The 21,303-nt window shown below is 42.4% G+C and overlaps 1 protein-coding gene across 6 annotated transcripts in view; it reads left to right on the top strand.

Annotated features, from left to right (window-relative positions):
* The window catches only part of SLC9A7 (solute carrier family 9 member A7), a 121,835-nt gene that overhangs the window by 69,783 nt on the left and 30,749 nt on the right, over window positions 1–21,303 (top strand). For 4 of the 6 annotated variants that reach the window (XR_006287812.1, XR_005225342.2, XR_006287813.1 and 1 more), the window contains exons 8-13: window positions 5,393–5,498; window positions 6,509–6,597; window positions 6,696–6,809; window positions 11,049–11,160; window positions 12,543–12,696; window positions 20,391–20,450. Coding sequence is in view for 2 of the 6 variants with exons in the window: in XM_037898962.2 (XP_037754890.1) it covers window positions 5,393–5,498; window positions 6,509–6,597; window positions 6,696–6,809; window positions 11,049–11,160; window positions 12,543–12,696; window positions 20,391–20,450 (635 nt within the window). In the remaining 4 variants the exon portion in view is untranslated. The remainder of the gene's footprint in view (window positions 1–5,392; window positions 5,499–6,508; window positions 6,598–6,695; window positions 6,810–11,048; window positions 11,161–12,542; window positions 12,697–20,390; window positions 20,451–21,303) is intronic. The other 2 variants (XR_006287814.1, XM_037898969.2) reach the window with 1 other exon arrangement.

Genomic DNA, 21,303 nt, shown 5'->3' with positions numbered 1-21,303 from the left:
TTAGTCACCCATACAGCAAGGGGAATAGCTGTATAACCACCTGTGAGGGGGTGTACCAGACCCTTTGAGGCCCTCTGGAGGGCCCTGTAGTCTTACCACATCCCACCCCAGAAAAAGGTAGCAGAGTGGAGTTCTCCATGTGGCCTAGAGAGGCTTCTGGGGAGGCAGCCAATCAGGGCTCAGCAGGTTAGCATAAAAAGAGCTGGAGGGCCAGAGTGAGTTCAGTTCCTTGCTGGAGGTGGAGGAGCATGGATGGTGTGCCTGGCTGGCTCATGAAGCTACAGGACCTCAGACAGAGCAGTGCTAGCAGAGACCTGGGGGAGGAAGAAGGAGCTCCTGGCTGGCTGCTGGGATTCAACCAGGACAAGGCCCTGAGGTAAGGGTGAAGAATGTGCTGGGCCTGCGGGGGGAGTGGCCCAGGAAATCATAGCAGTAACTCAGTGTACATAAAGGGACAGAGTGGATGGCTGCTATTAGAGGGTCCCTGGGCTGGGACCCAGAGTAGTGGGTGGGCCTGGGTCTCCCCCATTGGCCACTGGGGAAGTGACCTGGACTTTGATACACCTCAGAAGGGGAACTGAACCCTTTTAGTAGCCCAGGAGGAGAGCTGGGGACAGAAAGGCCTAGAGAGGACATGGACATTGCCTTCAGGGAGATCGCCTTGGGGTACAGCTCAGTACCAGGGTCAAGGCCATTTAAAGACTACAGGACTAATTAAGGGCCTTAGCCCAAGGAGGGCTACAGGGAGAGAAAGGGCTTGCATATGCACTCTGCCGAGGGGAAGCTCCTGAGAGGCCTGCCACCCCTCTATACCACTTTCATACTGGTATAACTCTTTCCACACTAAGGATTTTACTGGTATAAAAATATCGGTAAAAATCACACACCCCTAAGTGACATAGCTACACTAGTGAGACTTACATATAGATAATAACTGTAGTGGAAATGTACCCTTAAAGAAGCAGTTTTAACACTTGGAAGGCAACTTGGTGGTTCATATTCACTATTCCAATGCCTTAACCACTGAGCCATTAATAACCCTTTCAGACACTATTGGGCTCTTGCTATGGGCCTTATGTTTAGTCTTTCTACAGGAGTCTCATCTCAGATGTTGTTCAAATAAAACTCAATTCTATCTTTATCGGTATTGATATAATATGACACACTTCATGTGAATTTTTTCCATTCTTTTCAAGCCTATGTCCCAATTCTACTATTGGATCTGCAGTGGAGTGCTGTACACAGGTACAATGATCAGTCTCTGTGGATCTGCTTGCAGGACTGAGGCATTAGGCCTAAAGCTTGACTGGAGTAAGAGATCATGATGCTTCATCAAACTCACAGCCTTTTCTTCTAGATATGCTGGTGTACTTTTATTCAAACACAGTCTGTCTGTCTTTAATACATGTGTGCATCAGAAAACTGACCTCAAAGGAGTGGAAGGTGATAAATATTTTTTTAATCATAAATCCACGACATTTCATTTTGGACAATGTTTCCCCCAGTGTGTGTCTCATTACATGTTCCCATAGCCCAGGATATCTGACTGCTCTCCCTGCCCCCACCCTGCCCATGTCCTGCATAATGAAAATGCTTAAGGCATTAAGAGAGAAAAGGTGCCGTGGTACCTTTTTACAGTCTGAATTTTTAAATTTCTCAGGTCGGAGTGACCATTAACATGATAATACCAGAGGTGGGCAAACTACAGGCCACATCCAGCCCACGGGACCTTCCTGCCCAGCCCCTGAGCTCCTGGCCCCAGAGGCTAGCCGGCCCCTCCCCTGCTGTTCCCACTCCCCCACAGCCTCAGTTCACTGTGCTGCCGATGCAATGCTCTGGGCAGTGGGGTTGCGAGCTCCTGGGGCAGCGCCACTGCAGAGCCCGGCCTGACCCGGTGCTCTGTGCTGCACGGTGCGTGGCTGGCTCCAGCTGGGCGGTGTGGCTGTAGTGCCGCTAGCCACCAGTGCTCCAGGCAGCGCAGTAAGGGGGCAGGGAGCAGGGCTGTTGGATAGAGGGTGGGGGTGTGAATAGGGGTCGGGGTGGTCAGAGGACAGGGAACAGGGGGGTTGAATGGGGGCAGTCAGGAAGGGGGGGGTTGGATGGGGTGGCGGGGGCAGTCAGGAAGGGGGTTCCAGGGTCGGTCAGGGGACAGGGAGTGGGGAGGGGCAGATGGGGCAGAGGTCCCGGGGTGGCCATCAGGGAACAGGGTGGTTGGATGGGGCAGAGTCCAGGGGGTGGGGCTGTCAGGGGGGCAGGGATAGGGGGTGGGTGCAGGGCCATGCCTGGCTGTTCGGGAAGGTACAGCCTCCCCTAATTGGCCCTCCATAAAATTTCCGAAACCCGATGCGGCCTTCAGGCCAAAAAGTTTGCCTGCCCCTGTGTTTAATACAGTGTTCCTCAAACTGGTCTGTGGTCTGCCAATGGTCCATAGGGAGCTGGCTGGTCACATGTTGCTGCTACTTCAATTTATATTCAACTACCAAATGTGTGTATTAAAATACATAAATAGTTGTAACATGACCCATCCATTTTAGCATTTGCTCTCACTGACACAGGGATATTATTTGCTGATGAATGGGAGGCAGAGTGGCCAGTCAGGGAATAGAAAGGGAGGTTGTTCACAAAATAACATCTATTAAGAAAAAGCTTGAGACTTTCCTTTAACATACATGCACTGGAATCCTCTGTTAGGGTATGAAACTTTAAACTCTTCCCTTTACAAGCGAGATTCACTTCAAAAAATTTAATCTTATCCAAGTATAATACTAAAAATAAAGATTTTAGTTAGCTATAAAAGAACAGTAACACGTTACGGTTGAGTCACACACAAGCTTCATAAATTTCTGCTTCTGACTGATTTTTCCCCAGTACTGACACAGCTTTGAGCACTTTGCCTGCCTCTGTACCATTTTGTCATTGAGGGTTGATTAAATAAATAGGGGAAGTTTAGTCATGCATTACCCATTTTTAAAATTGTTTTGATTGTTTCGAATAGTTATGCAAATAACTTGCTTTTGTTCTTTTGGTTTTTGGTAAGATATCCAGGGACTGATAGCTGGTCAGTATTGCCACGCTCAACTATGTGATTTTTAAAAAAAATATTGTAAGGGGATTGCACATAATATTTCCTTGCAAGTGCAGAGTCTGCCTGCTTGTTGTGCATACAAGCACAGTATAGTGCCCTCTCTACAATATTGTGGGCTTTGGTGAGGGAAGGGAATAATATGAAGAATAAGGTAATAGCCAAAATACCAGTCTTATTCTTTGGTGTAATGTCACCATCATTGAATGGCCTTCTTCATCTGAGGTTGGTCTTATCTAACTCTAACTCCAGCCAGATTATGCTGCAGACTCTATCCTTGCCTTTCAATAATAACAATATAATAACTTTGAGAGATAAAAGTAATGGGACTACTTAATGCTAAAGGGATTTTAATTGAAATACAGTGTTCTCATTCATTTGGCCACCTGTGGTGGTACATGGTTAATCACTTACAGCCCCATCATGATCATGGAATTTTGTGGTAAAGCCCACATGAGAGCAGCAGAGTTTCCAGGGATGACTGCTTCTCTTGTGAGGCAATGTGAGAGGTAGGGAGCATGGTCTCCAAACCTTGTGGCTCTCCAGAGGAAGGAATTGCCGTTCCTCATTAGTGCTCCTCAGCCCCCCCTTCAACCACTGGCCCATGGCTCCTCAGCACGCACGTTGCCATTGTATAATGGTGGTGAAGAGTGGGTATTAACAAGGCACTGACAAACCCATATAGATGTCAGCTGGAATCTGAGGGGGAGCACGCTGCATACACTTGCTGCATCCTGGTTCTACATTTGCTCACCTGACAGTGGCTCAACCCAATGGTTTCCAGCTGTGAGGAGGGGCTTCTGTGGACACGAGAAAAGAAGAATCCTGCCGTAGCCAGAACAGCCTCTCCCATACTCGCCAGCAAATTAAGGATCTTTTTGCTGCTGCTAGTAGCTCTTTTGTTTCATTCTGCCTCTTAAAGTAGGACCCATATTCGTTTTAGATACAATCAACTGTATGAAGTGTCCTGAATGCCTACCAGTGTTTGATTCCAGCACAGAAACTGGAAATTGCCTAAAACATTAATATGAAAGAATGCAACCAGTTTTTTCTATCATAACTATTTTGAGGTCTAGAGCAGGTGCTATTTTAAAGGTAGAATGGAAGTTGAATTGAATCTCCCATCTTTCAGTAACTCTGTGAGCTTCTCAAACAAATTCCTTTTGGGCTGACATTATCTGGGCTTGCTCTTATGTCAAGGATGAATCTTTGTTTTCCTGAAATATTGAGTTAAATTGGTTCAGCTGGTTTGTTTCTAAGTTATATGGGCATGAAAAAATACAGCTTCATTGAAGCTAAGATTTTTGTTTGTCTCAAAGGCTTCAAAAATAGCCAAGTTTTGAAGAAAAATGATTCCGTAGTTTCAAAGTTATAAAGGTGGCATACTGGAGCATATATATCAGAACTCTTCCATTCAGATTTCAAAGATGCCTTGGTAAAAGACAGCTGGTCTTCTCTGGCTGGATGTGCTGTAAACTAAAATGTTTCTGGACTTTTTAAAAAAATTAATTTAAAAAAAAAATACCCCAGGAAAATCTTTAATTCAGAAACAAGCACTAATTCAGTATCAAATCTGAGAAGTGGAGTACTCAGAATAGAGCGATTTAAAATGGTTACAGCTTCTCACAATGTTAACAAACATATATTGCACATAGGGAGACGATGTAGGCTAGTGCACTATAGCCATCCCCAGATGTAAAATGGGGATAAAGTTATTGACCTCAGTTGTAAAGCATTCTGAGATCTACTGATGCATAGCACTATGTAAGACTTTGGTATTAGTAGTAGTAGTAAGCATTTCTAGTCATGTCTGTCTGGTTAAATGTAAAACTTTTTGATATATTTGTTTCAGAGTAACAGCCGTGTTAGTCTGTATTCGCAAAAAGAAAAGGAGTACTTGTGGCACCTTACAGACTAACCAATTTATTTGAGCATAAGCTTTCGTGAGCTGAAGTGAGCTGTAGCTCACGAAAGCTTATGCTCAAATAAGTTGGTTAGTCTCTAAGGTGCCACAAGTACTCCTTTTCTTTTTGATATATTTGTGTTACTAATGTACTGTATACCAGAAGATGTGCAAGGTGGCCAGGTTACTGTTGCAAAAGAAACCTTAAACTTCCTCATTCTTGAGTGTCTGATATTTCAGCCTTGACATAGATGAGTTGATGCATTTAATGGTGAAATTGTCTTGGTTTTGGATTGACACTTCACACTAATGCAGACAAAAAGGCTTTTTATAAACATTAGGTATAATGGTACTAACATTCAGCCAAAATCACCAGGTGTTTGTTGATCCCTTAACAAAGTGTTTATGTGACCAAGTTTACCAAACTGCATTGCTTCCCCCTGCTGGAGACAGCTCTCTTCTTCCTGATGTCCTGGAGCACTTTCTTGCTAGCGGAAGCTTGTGGGTTTACAGGTGAGATGTTTTGGAGTCAAGCACAGAGAGATCAAACTTCTGTCCATCTCCTTTTTTTTCACTTACCTTATTAAATCTGTTTTAATAGCACTTCATATAAGATGCATGATTTTGATGCTAAAATGTTTTCACTTTCCTTACTGGTAAAACTACACTGGAAAACAGCTCCTGGAAGATGTGGGCTTTTCTTATTACCTGTCAAAGTCTATGAATGTTAGAACTTGGCTCTAAGCAAGAAATTTTAATCTTGATTGTTAATTTTGTGTTGACCGCAATACCCACACTGATTACCAAGGGAGCTGGCTTTCTGTTTTTAGTTACTACTTCAGACCCTAGCTCTAAAGCTAAATAATTCTACTTGCACCTTTTGTCATCTCTGTATTACGTAACTTGAGACTCCTTAGCTTCAGATACAGCTACAGATACAATGGTTCCTCAAATCCCCAGCTAAACATAATTTGATGTAGTGTTCTGTATATCTTTTCTCTCTTGGACTTAAATCAAGGACAGCTCTCCTCTCCTAATGAATCTTCTCTGAGAAGAAATCCAGTCTACTGCACTGAGTTTCCTAAACCTAGGTATTGAAGTGATTTCTGCTGTCTGTTACCAGCAGTGTGTCTGAGCCATGCTGCTCATTTATTTTGTTGAAGACCATTTGGAGAGCTCTAAAATTTGAATTTAATAGTCTTAAAGAAATGGTTGGTTAACAAAAACATCTTTCAACTTCCCTTTTCTGTGAGGAATAAATCCTCAAGAACTAAAAAACAATGTGTTAAACCACGAGTATAAGCAAAGTGGCAGGGCAAGGGACTGTCTTTTTGTTGTGTGTTGGTACAGCACCTTACACACTGGGAACCTAGTCCATGACTAGAGCTCCTCGGTGCAATGGTCATACAAATAATAAAGAAGGCAGTCAGGAGAATCAAGTAATTATGTTCATACTGGATTTAAGATGGTAAGCAAAGAACTTCATCATCCAACTCTGTTTGTGTCTGTGAATCTATTGGCAGGTGTGGTGGCGGTTCTCTTTTGTGGAATTACACAGGCTCATTATACATACAACAATTTGTCAGTCGAGTCAAGGAGCCGAACTAAGCAGGTGAGACCCTATTCTTCACTTGCCAAGTGGTGTAGTGTTGATTTTTTTTAAGTTTTATTGTGTAATTTTTCCATGTGAATGTTTGTTTTTCTCCCCAGCTCTTTGAGGTACTGCACTTCCTGGCTGAAAACTTCATATTTTCGTACATGGGTTTAGCTCTTTTTACTTTCCAGAAACACATATTCAGCCCAATTTTCATCATTGGAGCTTTTGTATCCTTTCTTGCTTTTCATCTAACAAGTTATTTATTTTAGGTACCTGAAAACTTGTCATGCTTTTTTGCCTTCCCTCAGCCACTCGGGCATCTCAGAGATGATGTGTTTTCCTACAATATGCTGCTGATGCAAAAATCTTTTGAAAACAACCTTCCTCTGCCCTTGCAGAGCTAAGGACCTTATGGCATGCAAGCCCCAGGGTTCTCATGTATCTGAACAGAGCTGTGTATCGTTGGTTTATGTCCTCAATAGCACATCTGCTGGAGACCACTACACTCTCTGCAGTTATAAGAACAGAACTTAAAGCTTCAAATATTCTGGGTGGAAAAGGTGTTTCAGAATTAAAGGATTATATAACCTATGTTGTCCACTCAAATCAACGTAGACAAATCAAGGCACTATCTTGCATTAGTTAGGCCATGTCTACACTACACAATTAAGTCAACCTATGTTAGGCTGACTTACAGCCACCGCAATAATTAGTGTGTTTTTTCATGTCATGTCCATGCTACCTTAAGAGGGACAGAGCTTCAGCACCAAGCACTAAGCTCCTGGCTCCCAGCATCGCCCAACCTACATCAGCCTAAGCCTTTCCCGCCTCATTGAGGTGGGTTTACTAGGTCGGTGTAATGGGCAAATTACAATGACAGGAGGAACACTGTAGTGTGTACGCTTACATAGGTTGACGTAAGCTGCCTTACATGGACTTACTTTGTAGTGTAGACATGCTCTTAGACACTCCTTTGCATATACCTGGAAAATTGATTAGCTGAGGGTAAATAACAGAGAACCTACCATGCCAGAGTCCAAATAAGAGAGTGCTAACTTTCTGTGAACAGTGATGGCTCAATAAAACAAGATGAAATTAGGGTTCTAGGTTTTTGTGACATTGGGTTTTTAGCTAGCCCAGAACACATCTAGCCTTAATCCACCTCTGGTAAAATAGAAAATGGCTCAGTAAAGTTGACCTTCTCCAGGTTTTAAAACACAAGGAAGTATGTTATATTTCCTGACATTTATTTTACTTACACACACACCCCCATACTGGGTCAAACCAATGGTCCATCTAGCCCAGCATCCTGTCTTCCGACAGTGGCCAATGCCAGGTGCCACAGAGGGAATGAACAGAACAGGTAATCATCGAGTGATCCATCCTCTGTCACCATTCCCAGCTTCTGGCAAACAGAGGCTAGGGACACCATGCCTGTCCATCCTGGCTAAAAGCCATTGATGGACCTGTCCTCCATGAACTTACCTAGTTCTTTTTTGAACCCTGTTATAGTCTTGGCCTTCATAACATCCTCTGTCAAGGCGTTCCACAGGTTGACTGTGCATTGTGTGAAAAATACTTCCGTTTGTTTGTTTTAAACCTGCTGTCTATTAATTTCATTGGGTGACACCTAGTTCTTGTGTTATGAGAAGGAGTAAACAACACTTTCTTCACACGAGTCATGATTTTATAAACCTCTGTTATATCCCCTCCCTTACTCGTCTCTTTTCCAAGCTGAAAAGTCCCAAACTTATTAATCTTGCCTCATATGGAAACTGTTCCATACCTCTAATAATTTTTGTTGCCATTTTCTGAACCTTTTCCAATTCCAATATATCTTTTTTGAGATGGGGCAACCACATCTGCACGCAGTATTCAAGATGTGGATGTACCATGGATCTATATGGAGGCAATAATGATATTTTCTGACTTATTATCTATCCCTTTCTTAATGATTCCCGACATTCTGTTAGCTTTTTTGACTGCCACTGCACATTGAGTTGATGGTTTCAGATAACTATTCACAATAACTCCATGATCCTTTTCTTGAGTGGTAACAGCTAATTTAGACCCCTTTTTTTTCTATGTATAATTGGGATTATATTTTCCAAGATGCATTACTTTGCATTTATCAACATTGAATTTCATCTGCCATTTTGTTGCCCAGTTACCCAGTTTTGAGAGATCCTTGTGTAGCTCTTCGCAGTCTACCTGGGACTTAACTATTTAAGTAGTTTTGTGTAATCTACACATCAAAATACGGCTGGGCTGGTCTAGGTGAGAATATTGCTTCTAAGGAGGTTGTTTTATCTCACTCCTCAACTGAACAATGTGCATGATTTTTGCAGCCTTCATCATGATAAAATAAACCTTCCTGAGGGAATAACATAATTAAACTTTATGGCAAGACTCATGGAAGATGTCCCCTTCCCAGTGTGCCTAATCTCCTAAATTTTGGATGGATGGATGTGATTTATTTTTTTTAAAGGTGGCTTTCACTAGTGCAGGGATTGGCAACCTTTGGCACGCGACCCGTCAGGGAAATCCGCTGGTGGGCTGGGATGGTTTGTTTACCTGCAGCGTCCACAGGTTCGGCCGATCGCAGCTCCCACTGGCTGCGGTTTGCCATTTCAGGCCAGTGGGGGCTGCGGGAAGCAGCGTGGGCCAAGGGACGTGCTTGCTTCTGCTTCCCACAGTCCCCATTGGCCTGGAACGGCGAACCATGGCCAGTGGGAGCTGTGATCAGCCGAACAGCCCGCCAGCAGATTTCCCTGACGGGCCACGTGCCAAAGGTTGCCGATCCCTGCACTAGTGTATTTTAATCTCCTATTCTTCTTCCTCTGCTGTTCTCTCACCCTGTCTAATATGCAGCTTTTTCAAATTCCACATACTATAGCAAAGTACTGCGTATAAATTTGCCTCTGTGTAAAGTATATACATATTAAAACAAAAAAAAAACCCTTCCCCATGTTTGGCTATTGACTGTTAGCTCTTATTTTATGCTCAGCTCTGGAAAGGTTGGGGATATAGATGGACATATGGTATGGTCTAGAGCAGAGGTTCTCAAACTGTGGTCCGTGGACCACCAGTGGTCCGCAAGCTCCATTCAGGTGGTCCGTGATAGTTCCCTCTAAGGTGCTCACTTGGGCGGCCGCACACAAGAGAATGAAGGCCACCCACCTAATTAGTGGAGCCGTGCAGGTGTGGCTCCACTAATTAGGTGCCTGAACCCTGGAGAAGACTCACACATAAGGTGAGGTGGTGGCCTTGGGGGGAATAGGAGGTAGGTGGGAGGGGGCAGTGGGGTGAGAAGAGGGGGTGGGGGAATTTGGGATATGCAGGGCTGCGGCGGCCAGAGAAAAAGGTGGCTTTCCCCAGCTCCAGGGCTGCGGCTGCTGGGGAGAGACAGCCCTCCTTCCCAGCCCCAGCTTGGGAGTTGCTGTGGTAGGGGGGAGAGGGCACATCCATCACATTAAAAAGGTAAGACTACTGATATTAAAATATGAGTTGTGTGCTTTTATTTGTAGAAGAAAAAAAATTAATTATTAAGGGTTTTTTTATATAGCGCTTTTATCCGTAGCGCTTTACAATACAGTAGTTAGCTAACGGTACAAACAACATTTGGAAAGATCATTAAGTTGTCTGCTTAGACTCTCAGCAATTTTCAAGTGGTCCATGGAAAAAAAAAGTTTGAGAACCCCTGGTCTAGATTGTAAAATTATAATGAAAACTAAAAATGTACGAGACAAAAGGCCTCAGTGGATTTTCTGAAGTGGAAAGGATTTAGAAGTCATCAGGAAGATAGATAATGAAGCAGAGATTACAGTAGTCACCCTCTAGCTTTGGAGAACTCATCTGAAAACGGGGTGGACTTTTCTGATAAATTGTTTCATGCTGTATTCAAATCAAAGTGGTTCCCTGTTGTGTGAGCTAACCATATGGGCAACCAATGAGGTTTTTGTGTACCGTATTGTATTTTAAAAGTGCTTTGGAGGACACTGTATCTTCCTTCTTCTCAATCATCCCTCTCTCCTCAACAAACTGATTCAGAACAAATAAAAGGGGCTGGGGAATCCTCTTTGGTTCCTGCTAGTTATCTGAGCTGTATTAAAAAGCAGAGTTTAAGTTCTCATGCTGAGGTCTGTTCAGTTGTTAATATTTGAAGGTGTTTGACTGCATCCTTCAATTTTTTAAATATTTCAATCTGTATCAAATAGTCTTGATTTATATATTAAATGTCAAATTTCTGTACTCCAATAAGGTATAAAGTAATCAGCCTAATGAGTAAGAAGACCTTTTTACTGTCAATGTACATTTCTAAGTCACTTATAGGAGGAAAAGTAACTTACCTTTTGCTCCAGTGAATAGGTTGTGTTAAGTTTTCAGTAGCCTGATGATGGAGCAGATGTCAGCGACTGTGTATTTATCCTAAGACCAGTAGAGCCTTAACCCCCAGCTGTGATCAGATTGCAATCTTTTTGGGCAGAGCTGCACACATCTACCCTCTCTCTTTCTTCTTGAATCTGGGCAGAAGGCACAAGATCAGTTGGAACTTTCAGCACATGATGATGTTTTCAGGTAAAAGTGTTTGAAGCAATAATTCTATTTTACATAAACGTAAATAATCCTCTGGTGCAATTTCTGAACAGGAGAAGGGTGGTGGGTTGTTTTTTGTTTGTTTTAATTAAAATAGTGCTATAGCAATTGACTTAGCATAGCATCTTTATACAGTGTCTGTCTCCTATTCTTCAACTTCAGTTCTTTACAAACAGATCAGAATCTGTCATGATTCTGACAGGAGTGACAGTCTCTGATCTCTATCAGCTGGATGACCCCTGCATGGTTATGACTAAGATTGGTCAAAATGCTCATGGTTTTGAAATTTTCCTAATAGAAAAGGGGAGGGGAACTGAAAATTTTTGCAATATTCCACTCCCCCCCCTTCACACACCCCCCCCACCCCAAAAAAATTACCTTTAGGGAATGACAGGACCAATGCTGTCAGAAATATAAGTGTGGAGAAACCACCTAGAGTTAAGAGTTAAAGTAAAGAAAAGGGGAGGGGAGTATTTTATTTGCTTTCTCTGTCACACAAGCGAGCTGCTAATGTTCATGTTTCCTTGCTAGTAAAAACAAATTACTGAGTGTTTTTACTGTTGTTACAAATAAGTCCGTGGCTGCCTGTCTGGGTAGGCCTTGCTGCTGGAATTCTGAAACCCAGTGGGATGTGTGCTGTGCTTAGAAGCATGTTATTACCCAGAATTCTCCAATCTCACAACTCTTTTATAGCAACACTGGTGTTAGAGCTGTGAGAACAAGTTGAAATATTTGCATGCTCTTTCTGGATGCAGGGAGCTTCTTGATTTCTAAAATGTATTTTTACTTCAGTCAGCAGGCAATTTCTTTCCACAAGATTTTCTGAAAATATTTGTCTCTATTATTTATACAATTACCTTTGGACTCATAACCATGTTAATGAAAATGCTGTGGCAGAGAACAAAGCTGTCAGGTACCTTGTTACTGCTTCCTCATTTTCAGAGCAGATATGCTCTGTCCTGAGCCATGGCATAGGTTAGAACAGTCTAAGAGCTGCTTGAACTTATGCCTGCTGACTCTGGTTTGTAAGAAACCATAGCCAGCTGAGCATAGCTGGAGCACAGCACACTCTGACCATGCCCCCTCCCTATCATAACATAGCCCCTATGCCTGAGGTGAGTAGGGGTTTGTGCAGGGCATTGCAGTGCTGACATTGCACATCTTAATGGGCCAGATCAGGTGGTGGTGTCATGGTGTTTGGTTATTTTAAAAAGCTGATACAGTGGGGAGTCCCTTCTTTTGGCTCCTATGCAATATCTTGGGGTTTTGTTTTTAGACTGGATGAATGTTTTTAAGAAAGTTTTGTGAATACTGTCACTGGGACTTACGAAGTTCATCTGATTCATTCCTTTCTTTCTGTGCAGGTCTTAGGGGAGCCATGGCATTTGCTCTGGCCATACGAGACACTGCTACGTACTCCCATCAAATGATGTTCTCAACAACCCTTCTTATTGTCTTTTTCACTGTCTGGATTATTGGTGGAGGCACAACGCCCATGCTGTCGTGGCTGAACATTAGGTCAGTACACATCCAAACACTGGGCAATGTTATAGTCTTCAAAAAATTAAAAAATACTGTACTCTGCTAGTCACTGATGCACTAAAGCCACCTGTGTGATGCTTGTTAGGCATCTCTAGATTTTAAGGGGTACAGATGTATTGGCAAGGACACAAAAGTAACTTCTTATTTAGTTGACACTATGAGTGTATAGTACAGTAGGATGCCTAATAACCAAAACACCTGGAGGCCTGAGCTCCTTAGCAGGATACAAGTAACATCTATTGACTTGAATGGAAATTGCTTGTATCCTACAAGGAAGACAATAGGGCCCCTATAGCCCAACTTCTGTATCTAATGAACTAATACCAGTCCCCATCTGTTGGCCTCTGATAGTAGCCCTGCTCCTGCTCTTATTGAATTCAGTGGGAGACTTTTCATGGTTTCAGTGGGAGCTGGATCAGCCCCTTTCTAAACAGGCTGTTATCCAAACAAATTTGGTGTTTCCTGGACTGTTCGAATAATCAGGATCTTACTGTACTGTATGTATTCTGGTTACTGTTTTATAACTAAGGACATTCAAGGGTTTGAAAAGGCTTGAGGACATGGCCAACGTACAGATTATGGTTATAGTATTTAATCATAACAACTTAGTCAAACCGCCAATATACAGATGCTCTGAGGTTATAGGCATATATATTTTTTGAAGCTGCTTATCATGGGAAGCAAAAGCCCTAGAGACTCATGAATCCATCAACGGTTATTTAGCAGGTATGCTCCTGCTATATGAGGGTTTTGGCAGCTGAAGAGAAAAACCGGCATACTGTACGCATGCTGTGTGGCCCTTACAATGTACTGATTGCCTTCGATACTAAGTGTGCTCACCAGAATTTGCAATATCCAAAGTCCTGTAGTAGGGTATAGGGAAGCATAAGGGAAAACTGTAGATGCAGAGGTAAGTCTCAATTTGTCTTAGGTAAAATTAGCAGGTTACCCCTGTAGTTGGACAAAGAGAGGAAATTGCCAGTACCACCAGCTGATCTGTATTTCCTAGGTTTAGTTAAGAGATGACTCGGAGTGCGTGGGATTTCCAAAAACACTTGGAATTGGCCTAACTGCTCCCATTGAAATCAGTGGAAGTTGAACCATTGCAGTCAATGGGCACAGAAACAGGCCAGCACTGAGCACTTCTGAGAATCCAGTACACTGCCTTGTTTTCCTCTAGAATTTTCTAGGCAAATTCTCAGGAGACAGTCTAGCTTTAGTAGCTACGGCTAGCAAAGGCGCTCAGACATTACCCACCCCCAACTCCTTAGATTCTCACCTCACCGTGATGACCTAGGGGTCATTCCAGGTGGCTGAAGGTTACACTCGAACAGCTGGGTACATTCTTGAGTGTTTGGGTAGGTCTTAGTTGGGACAGCAGGAAATACTGCTCCTATCACAGGCCTGTAATTGCCTTTTGCAATTTGAAGATGAGGTTTACCTCTCCTCTTGCAGTGATGAACGTTTTTTTGGATGGTCCAGTCTAGGAACCTGAGGTGACATGAGCATTTCTGGAGGCATTTGAGGGAGGACATTGTTATTCTGACAGATTGCTCTGTTGATGATTGAGCAAAACTATTGAAGTGGCCCTATCAGTAGGTAACACAGTGTTCTTTTCTTATGCTCTTCATGCAAGTGCCACTCCCCAAAATAAATAATTCAGGCCATGAAGCCGCACAGGTAAAAACACTAGTTGACCAGTGCTGTGATACCACTCCTGGAATAGCTTCCAAAAGACAACTGTAATGTCACAGCAGGACAGATTGACGTACCTATAGGTATCCAGTTATGTGTTGGAGGCATAACAGCAACCCTGATTGGAAGTGAAAAGAAATCTCTACCTTTTTGGCTTGGTTGAACAGAACAAAATGGTTAACCTCTCATCTGTATAATGATATTGACCTGTTCATAGCATTCTGGTTAGGAAATGCAGTATTTGACTGACCCCTGTACAGTGTTCACTGGAACTGCTGCAGTATGTCTTCCCAGAGGCCACATAAAATTAAACTTACTTAAACCAGGAGATGGCAGCCATGTGCAGCTGAATAAGAGTTAGAAACTCAAACACTGGTCAGTGGTCATTTGTCATGATACAGTGCCAGCCACTGAGAAGTAAAATACCCCCTTTGTTATAGGAGGCTAGAAGAGGCATAGATTACAGCTTCCCAGTGAAGTTCAGAAGAGTTTAACATGCTAGTTCTTATCCTTTTGGGTAGGGTGTGAGGCATCAGAATATGCAGTATAAAGACAGAACTAAAGGAAGTCTGTATCTCAAACAGAAGCAATAGCATGGAATATAGGGCTCAGCTGAGGTGCAGTATGGAATTCAGGATATTCACTGTTGCTTTACATGGATGATGCCTGTGCCCCTGGCACTTATGCCCTTTAAATTAGATTGCAGTAAATAAAGCGTGAGAGGTTGAGAGTTAAGAAGTGTTTAATTATACAGGATACTTTAACAGAAAAGAGATTAAAGATTAACATTGCTTTTTGTTCATTTACTAGATTAAGTGGGAGAGGGGGCAATGATGCAGTTCATGAACTGGACCTGTAATTCAGATGTTGCAGACAACCATAAAAAAAGGTCACTTGTACCCTGTGAAATTCGGAGTGGTTTTCCTTTAATCCTGCTACGTCTTGACTATTAACTTTACACTTTCATTAATAAAGATTAATGAATCCTCACAAAAACCCTGTGAGGTAGCTGGTATTTCAGCTGAAGTGCATGCTCTCACTGCACAGTTAGCCTGGGTGATCAGCACTAGGGTTTGAGCACGCAGGTTGGCCTAGCCTGGGTGTGAGCAGCTACACTGCAAAGCCCCACCTGAGTTAGTGTGTTTGTCCTTGGTGCTGCACTCACCTGTGTGTGTCACCAGGACTTCTGGGAACACATCCCATGTTCTTTGGACTGCAGTAAGATGAGCTGCTCTGCGATTGTTTCCCAAGGAATTGTGGGTAAAATTGTCTGTCCTGGGCACAAGGGGGGCGGGGAATTGTGGGAAGGTGCTGGAGGATTATCAGCCTCATGCAGTGTGGATACAGGCTGTGTTACCAGCCTGCGTGAAAGTGGCACCGGGGGCTAGCCCATACCTTCAGCTGGGCCTGCTAACCTGAGTTTAAAGCACCACTAAACCTCAAATGAAAGGGTTTTGTGTGTGGATGGGAAGCAGCGTAGGGACAATGCCCAAGTAAGAACTCAAGTTAACTCTGTGGTGAAGACAGATCTGGGACGTGGGGGCCTAAATCACTTTCATAGTGTAACACAATAAATTGATTGCAGTTGGGATTGGTATTTCGCAATTTCTGGCTTCCACTCCCAACAGTGCTGCCTCTACAGAGGTAAACTTTAAGCCTTTAATTTTCAGTTTACACATGAAAATAAGGTTAATGGTTGAATAGGAAGCAATAAAGGCAGAAGAATTTGAGGGCCAACACTGCTACTTCATCTCTAACTCAATTCATTGTGTGTGAATATGACTAGGGTGCTAGAAGAGAAAATGGATTTTCAGAACATGATGCACTACTCATGTGCAATGGATGAAGCTAAAGTGCAGCTAAACAATATGTATGTTCATTTTGTCAATCTAATATAAGATTATTTTTATTTTGTCATTCTTATATTAGATTGACAAAATGAAAATACATAGTGTTTAACTTCAATTTAATTCTTGAGCCATTAGTATAACAAGTTTATAAAAGAAAAAAAAAAAAGTCCAGCTAAAACTAATAAAATTCTTCCACACTTACCTTGTTTGCAAAATTATGTCCATTTTAGATTCAGCCATTGGAAACTAAACATGTTAAAAATTTAAACACCAGTAGTAATAATTTTTCATTCCCATCATATCAGATGCTTGAGTTTCTTGGATCTCATAGATGTCTTTGGAAGATTACATTTAAGTACCTGAATGGTAAATGGCTTTGTTCTTGGAAGAGTGAGTTTGTTTTTGTTTGGAAAATACAGTTTAGCTTGGATAATCTAGTGGGGGGGAAAAAAAGTTTAAGAATCTAGACTCCTCCCATTTGGTGGTTAAAGCCAAGAACCATTTTTCCTGCCTCAAGCTGCTAACAAACTTCAGAGAGATCTGACAGGCCAATAAATCAGAAGCATTGTCAAAGTTCCTCTCAAGAGAGTGGCTGACAAGATTTCACTTGTACTTCTCACAGAGAAAGGGAACTCTTGCATTTATATCTCAAAATAAGGGTCTGTCATTGTTCATTAGGAATGGGTGACCCATTGGGGCATTGCTTCCTTTTTCCAGTTTAGTACTGAATGTTGCTATTGAAGCAAAATGCAGACTAGTGTCCTCCCTGTTTTTGTTCAGAATTCATTGTTTCAAACTAGGTGGGTGGGAATAGTCACTACAAGTAGCTGGAATTAATTCATTTCAAAACATGAATTTTAATTAGAAAACTTTTTTCTGAATTTTAGGAACTATAAAATAGCTTGTGATAAAGATATAATTAAGCACTGTTCTTGCTGGGGGGAGAAGCTCTGATTTCCAATACTAACTTTTTTATTTTTTGGTACTTAAATGATGCATAGTGACATGGTTACTATTGAAATAGCAGGATTTTTAATTGAAGTTCTGTTGTCCAGCTTATTCAGATACAAAGACTTATTGAATGTTTTAACTATATGGAAGTAAAATAGCCCAATGTACAACTGAGCTTAAAAACTTAAGCAATGAGAAATTAAGTGATGTGCAGTAAATGAGGCATGGGGCCAGATACTGACCAATGAGAATAAAACAAAATATTCAATAGCTAACTCATTCAGTGAGCACCATCCAGTGCACTGAATGAGGCAGTAAGGAGTCCGGTGGCACCTTAAAGACTAACAGATTTATTTGGGCATAAGCTTTTGTGGGTTAGAACCCACTTCATCAGATGCATGGAGTGAAAATTACAGATGCAGGCATTATTATACTGATACATGAAGAGAGGGGAGTTACCTCACAAGTAGAGAACCAGTGTTGACAGGGCCAATTTGATCAGGGTGGATGTAGTCCACTCCCAATAATAGATTAGGAGGTGTCAATTCCAGGAGAGGCAAAGCTGCTTTTGTAATGAGCCAGCCACTCCCAATCCCTGAATGAGGCAGGTGTCCTCTGGAGAAAATGTGATCATGTAATTAAAAGATGAATTATAATCTGCACAAGGGTCTGAATTAAGATTGCACAGGCAGAAATTCCATCATGTGGCATCATACTGACACCCACATGGGTCATCAGCAGGGTTGAAACCTATTTAGCCTCCTTCCCAAGCCCTGGCTCCTCATCCCAGTCTTCTCTTCTTCCAGGTTCTCTGTCCGAGTCCCGGCCTCCTCCCCAGGCTCCACATCTGATCTCCGCCTCCCCCACTCCCAATCTCCGTGCCCAACCAGTCCCCCACGCTCCCCCACAATTTTGAGTGTGAGCTCAGTCTCCCCTTCCCTACCCTCCCATTGGCTCCCTGTCTCCTTGACCAATAGGACCCAATCTGGCCTTAATCCCCTCTGCCTTCAAGTCAGACTGCTTCCCCTCTGCTCTGCCTGGAGAGATGGGCTCCCTGCTCTCAGTTCCTGTGCTGGTGCCACTGCGGCCCCCAGTACTGGGAAAGAGCAGTTAATCCTGCTCCATCCTTGCATCCCAGAGCTAGAGCGTGCTCAGAGCAGATGGACTCTTCAGGAAAATTTAGCGGCCAAACTCCAAGAAGTGTCTACTGAGCATGTGCAAACTGGAATTTTTAGGGGCTTGTAATGTGGTTAAATTAGGGTGGGTTATTGGGGGGGATGCCAAAAGGCACATCCCTGACACCAGGGTGCCCTCCTGCCAGATTTGAAGTCCCTGCTCCAAAGTATGGAGGCCCTAGAGCTTCTCAACAGAATGGTTGGAGGGATATTTTAACGTCCGTAAAAATGTATTTTTCGCTAAACTCATCCTAAGGAAAAAGCTAAACAGGTTTTGTTGTAATTTTCCAAAAATAGCTGAGACAGACATAAGCCATGGAAAATATCAGCCTGTTAGTCTGGCAGTTATAAGCAACTGAAAAGAGAATCTTAGAATGGAAAGACTCAGGCAGCCTTAACTGTAGGTGTCACTACCTGCACGAGGTAACCTTCATTCTGGAACATGCTAATTTTAGAATGCTCTACTTTGCAACCTTTAATTTTTTTTTTTTAAATATAGTTTTTGTGCGTATATGCATTGGCCATATCTTATACACATATGCACACAATCTCTCTCTCTCTCATCTATATTATAGATATATCTTATGTGTGTATGTGTAGCCAATCCTAGAAATGTAGGGCTGGAAGGGACCTTGAGAGGTCATCTAGTCCAGCCCCTGCACTGAAGCAGGAGAAAGTAAACCTAGACCATCTTTGACAGGTGTTTGTCCAACCTGTTCTTAAAAACCTCCTTTGAGGGAGATTCCACGACCTCTCTTGGAAGACTATTCCAGAACTTAACTACCCTTCTAACTGAAAAGTTTTTGCTAATATCTAACTTAAACCTCCCTTGCTGCAGATTAAGCCAGTTACTACTTGTCCTACCTTCAGTGGACATGGAGAACAATTGATCACAGTCCTCTTGATAACAGCCGTTAGCATATTTGAAGATTTTTATTAAGTCCCTCTCAGTCGTCTTTTCTCAAGATTAAACGTGCCCAGTTTTTTTAATCTTTCCTTGTAGGTCAGATTTACTAAAGCTTTTCTCATGTTTGTGGCTGTCCTTTGGACTCACTCCAGGTTGTCCACATCTTTCCTAAAGTGCGGCATCCAGAATTGGACACTACTCCAGCTGAGGCCTCACTAGCACAGAGTAGAGTTGGACGATTACCTTCTGTGACTTCGGTACAACACTCCTTTTAATACACCCGAGAATGATATTTTTTAAAACTGCATCACATTGTTGACTCATATTCAATTTGTGATCCACTATAACTCCCAGATCTTTTTCAGCAGTACTGTCCCCCATTTTGTAGTTGTACATTTGATTTTTACTTCCAAAGTGTGGTAGTTTGCACTTACCTTTATTGAATTTCATCTTGTTGAATTTAGACCAATTCTCCAATTTGTCGAAGTCATTTTGAATTCTAATCCTGTCCTCCGAAGTGCTTGTAACCCTTCCCAGCATGGTGTCATCTGCAGATTTTATAGCCATACTCTCCACTCCATTATCCAAGTCATTAATGAAAATACCAAATAGTATCAGACCCAGGACTGACCCTTGCAAAACCTCACTAAATACACCCTCCCAGTTTGACAGCAACCCATTGATAACTTCTCTTTGAATATGGTCTTTCAACCAGTTGGGCACCCACCTTATAGTAATTTTGTCCACCTTGTAATAATTGGTAGAAATAATTGTTACATGTACTTTGTTGTCATGTAAAGATTCTGTGGCAACATGGTTGGATCTCCTTTTCTTGGGGGTGATAGCTTCTGGATGTGATTATCACCCCACATGATTGTATGTAAACAAACTAAGGGATGTTATTAGCAAACGTTTATCATACAGTGTCATTGTTACCTTATATGATTTTTGTTTTATCATTTTGTATTCCATTTTTATTTTGTGTGTTTGTTTCTGTTGTTGTTTTTGGCTTGTTTTTATTTTGAGCTTGGCTAAAGATACCAGCTCACAAACATTTTTTGTTACTTACATTCCATTCTTGTGCTGTACCAGAGTTGGTGATCATGCTCCATCGGTGGAAGAGATAAATGAAAGCCGCTGGCTGTACTTCAGGTGACACTGGTTTCCTCAGTATAAAATTAACCTGGTGCTTGGCTTTCTTCACCTTTCTAACCCAAAGTATGTGTTCTCTTTCTGTGCTACAGCATGCTGCTGCTTTGCAAATGAGGAACTTTGTACAATTTCCATAATTCTGAATCAGTTTAGTTCCTGTGAGCTGAAAGGGTGTGGTTCCCACAGGCAGGGCTTTCACTCTTTCAGCTTTTCCAATTTTGTTTTTATTCCCCTTAAAATCTGGATTACAGACCCCCTTCTACCTTACCACACGCTTAGAAAAGAAAGTAAAAAGGTTCTTTTATTGTAAAAATAGTAAAAATAAAAGCCTTCTGTGAGATGAGAAATCATGGATTTCGTCCTATAATCCTTACTCATGCAAGTAATCTGTGTGACTTCCAAGGGGTTACTAAGGAGAGTAAGATTGACTCACACCACGGTTGCAGGACTGTCCCATATTGGAACCCTCCCAAAGAAAGGTGCTGATCTGCTCTGACCCATTGAGTTTAGTGGGAAAGGAGTCCAGATCAGTTTCAAAGCCAGTAAACTGGAGATAGGGCCTGTTGTAGGCTGCTGCAGTGTATCATGTAATTATTACATTCCTTTGGTGCATCTTTAATGCACCCTGTTGTATCACAGGAATCCCAACCCACCAGTTAGTTTTTAGAACCACAAATAGGCCAACACCAAAACAAGCTGCATTGAGAGCCAGAATAGTTAAAGTACTACCAGCACTCAGGGCTGTTACCACAGTAACTGTACATGCTTAAACATGCCACCTATGGTGAATTCCTGCCCTCCATTTCAGGCATTGGGAAGGCTGGACTTGGGCAAGAATTAGAGTTGCTCTGCT

Source organism: Chelonia mydas, chromosome 1, assembly GCF_015237465.2.
Source record: "Chelonia mydas isolate rCheMyd1 chromosome 1, rCheMyd1.pri.v2, whole genome shotgun sequence".
In the NCBI taxonomy this organism is placed as follows: Eukaryota; Metazoa; Chordata; order Testudines; family Cheloniidae; genus Chelonia; species Chelonia mydas.
The sequence above is the reverse complement of the archived record's forward strand: the minus strand, read 5'-3'. Positions and strand labels throughout refer to the sequence as shown.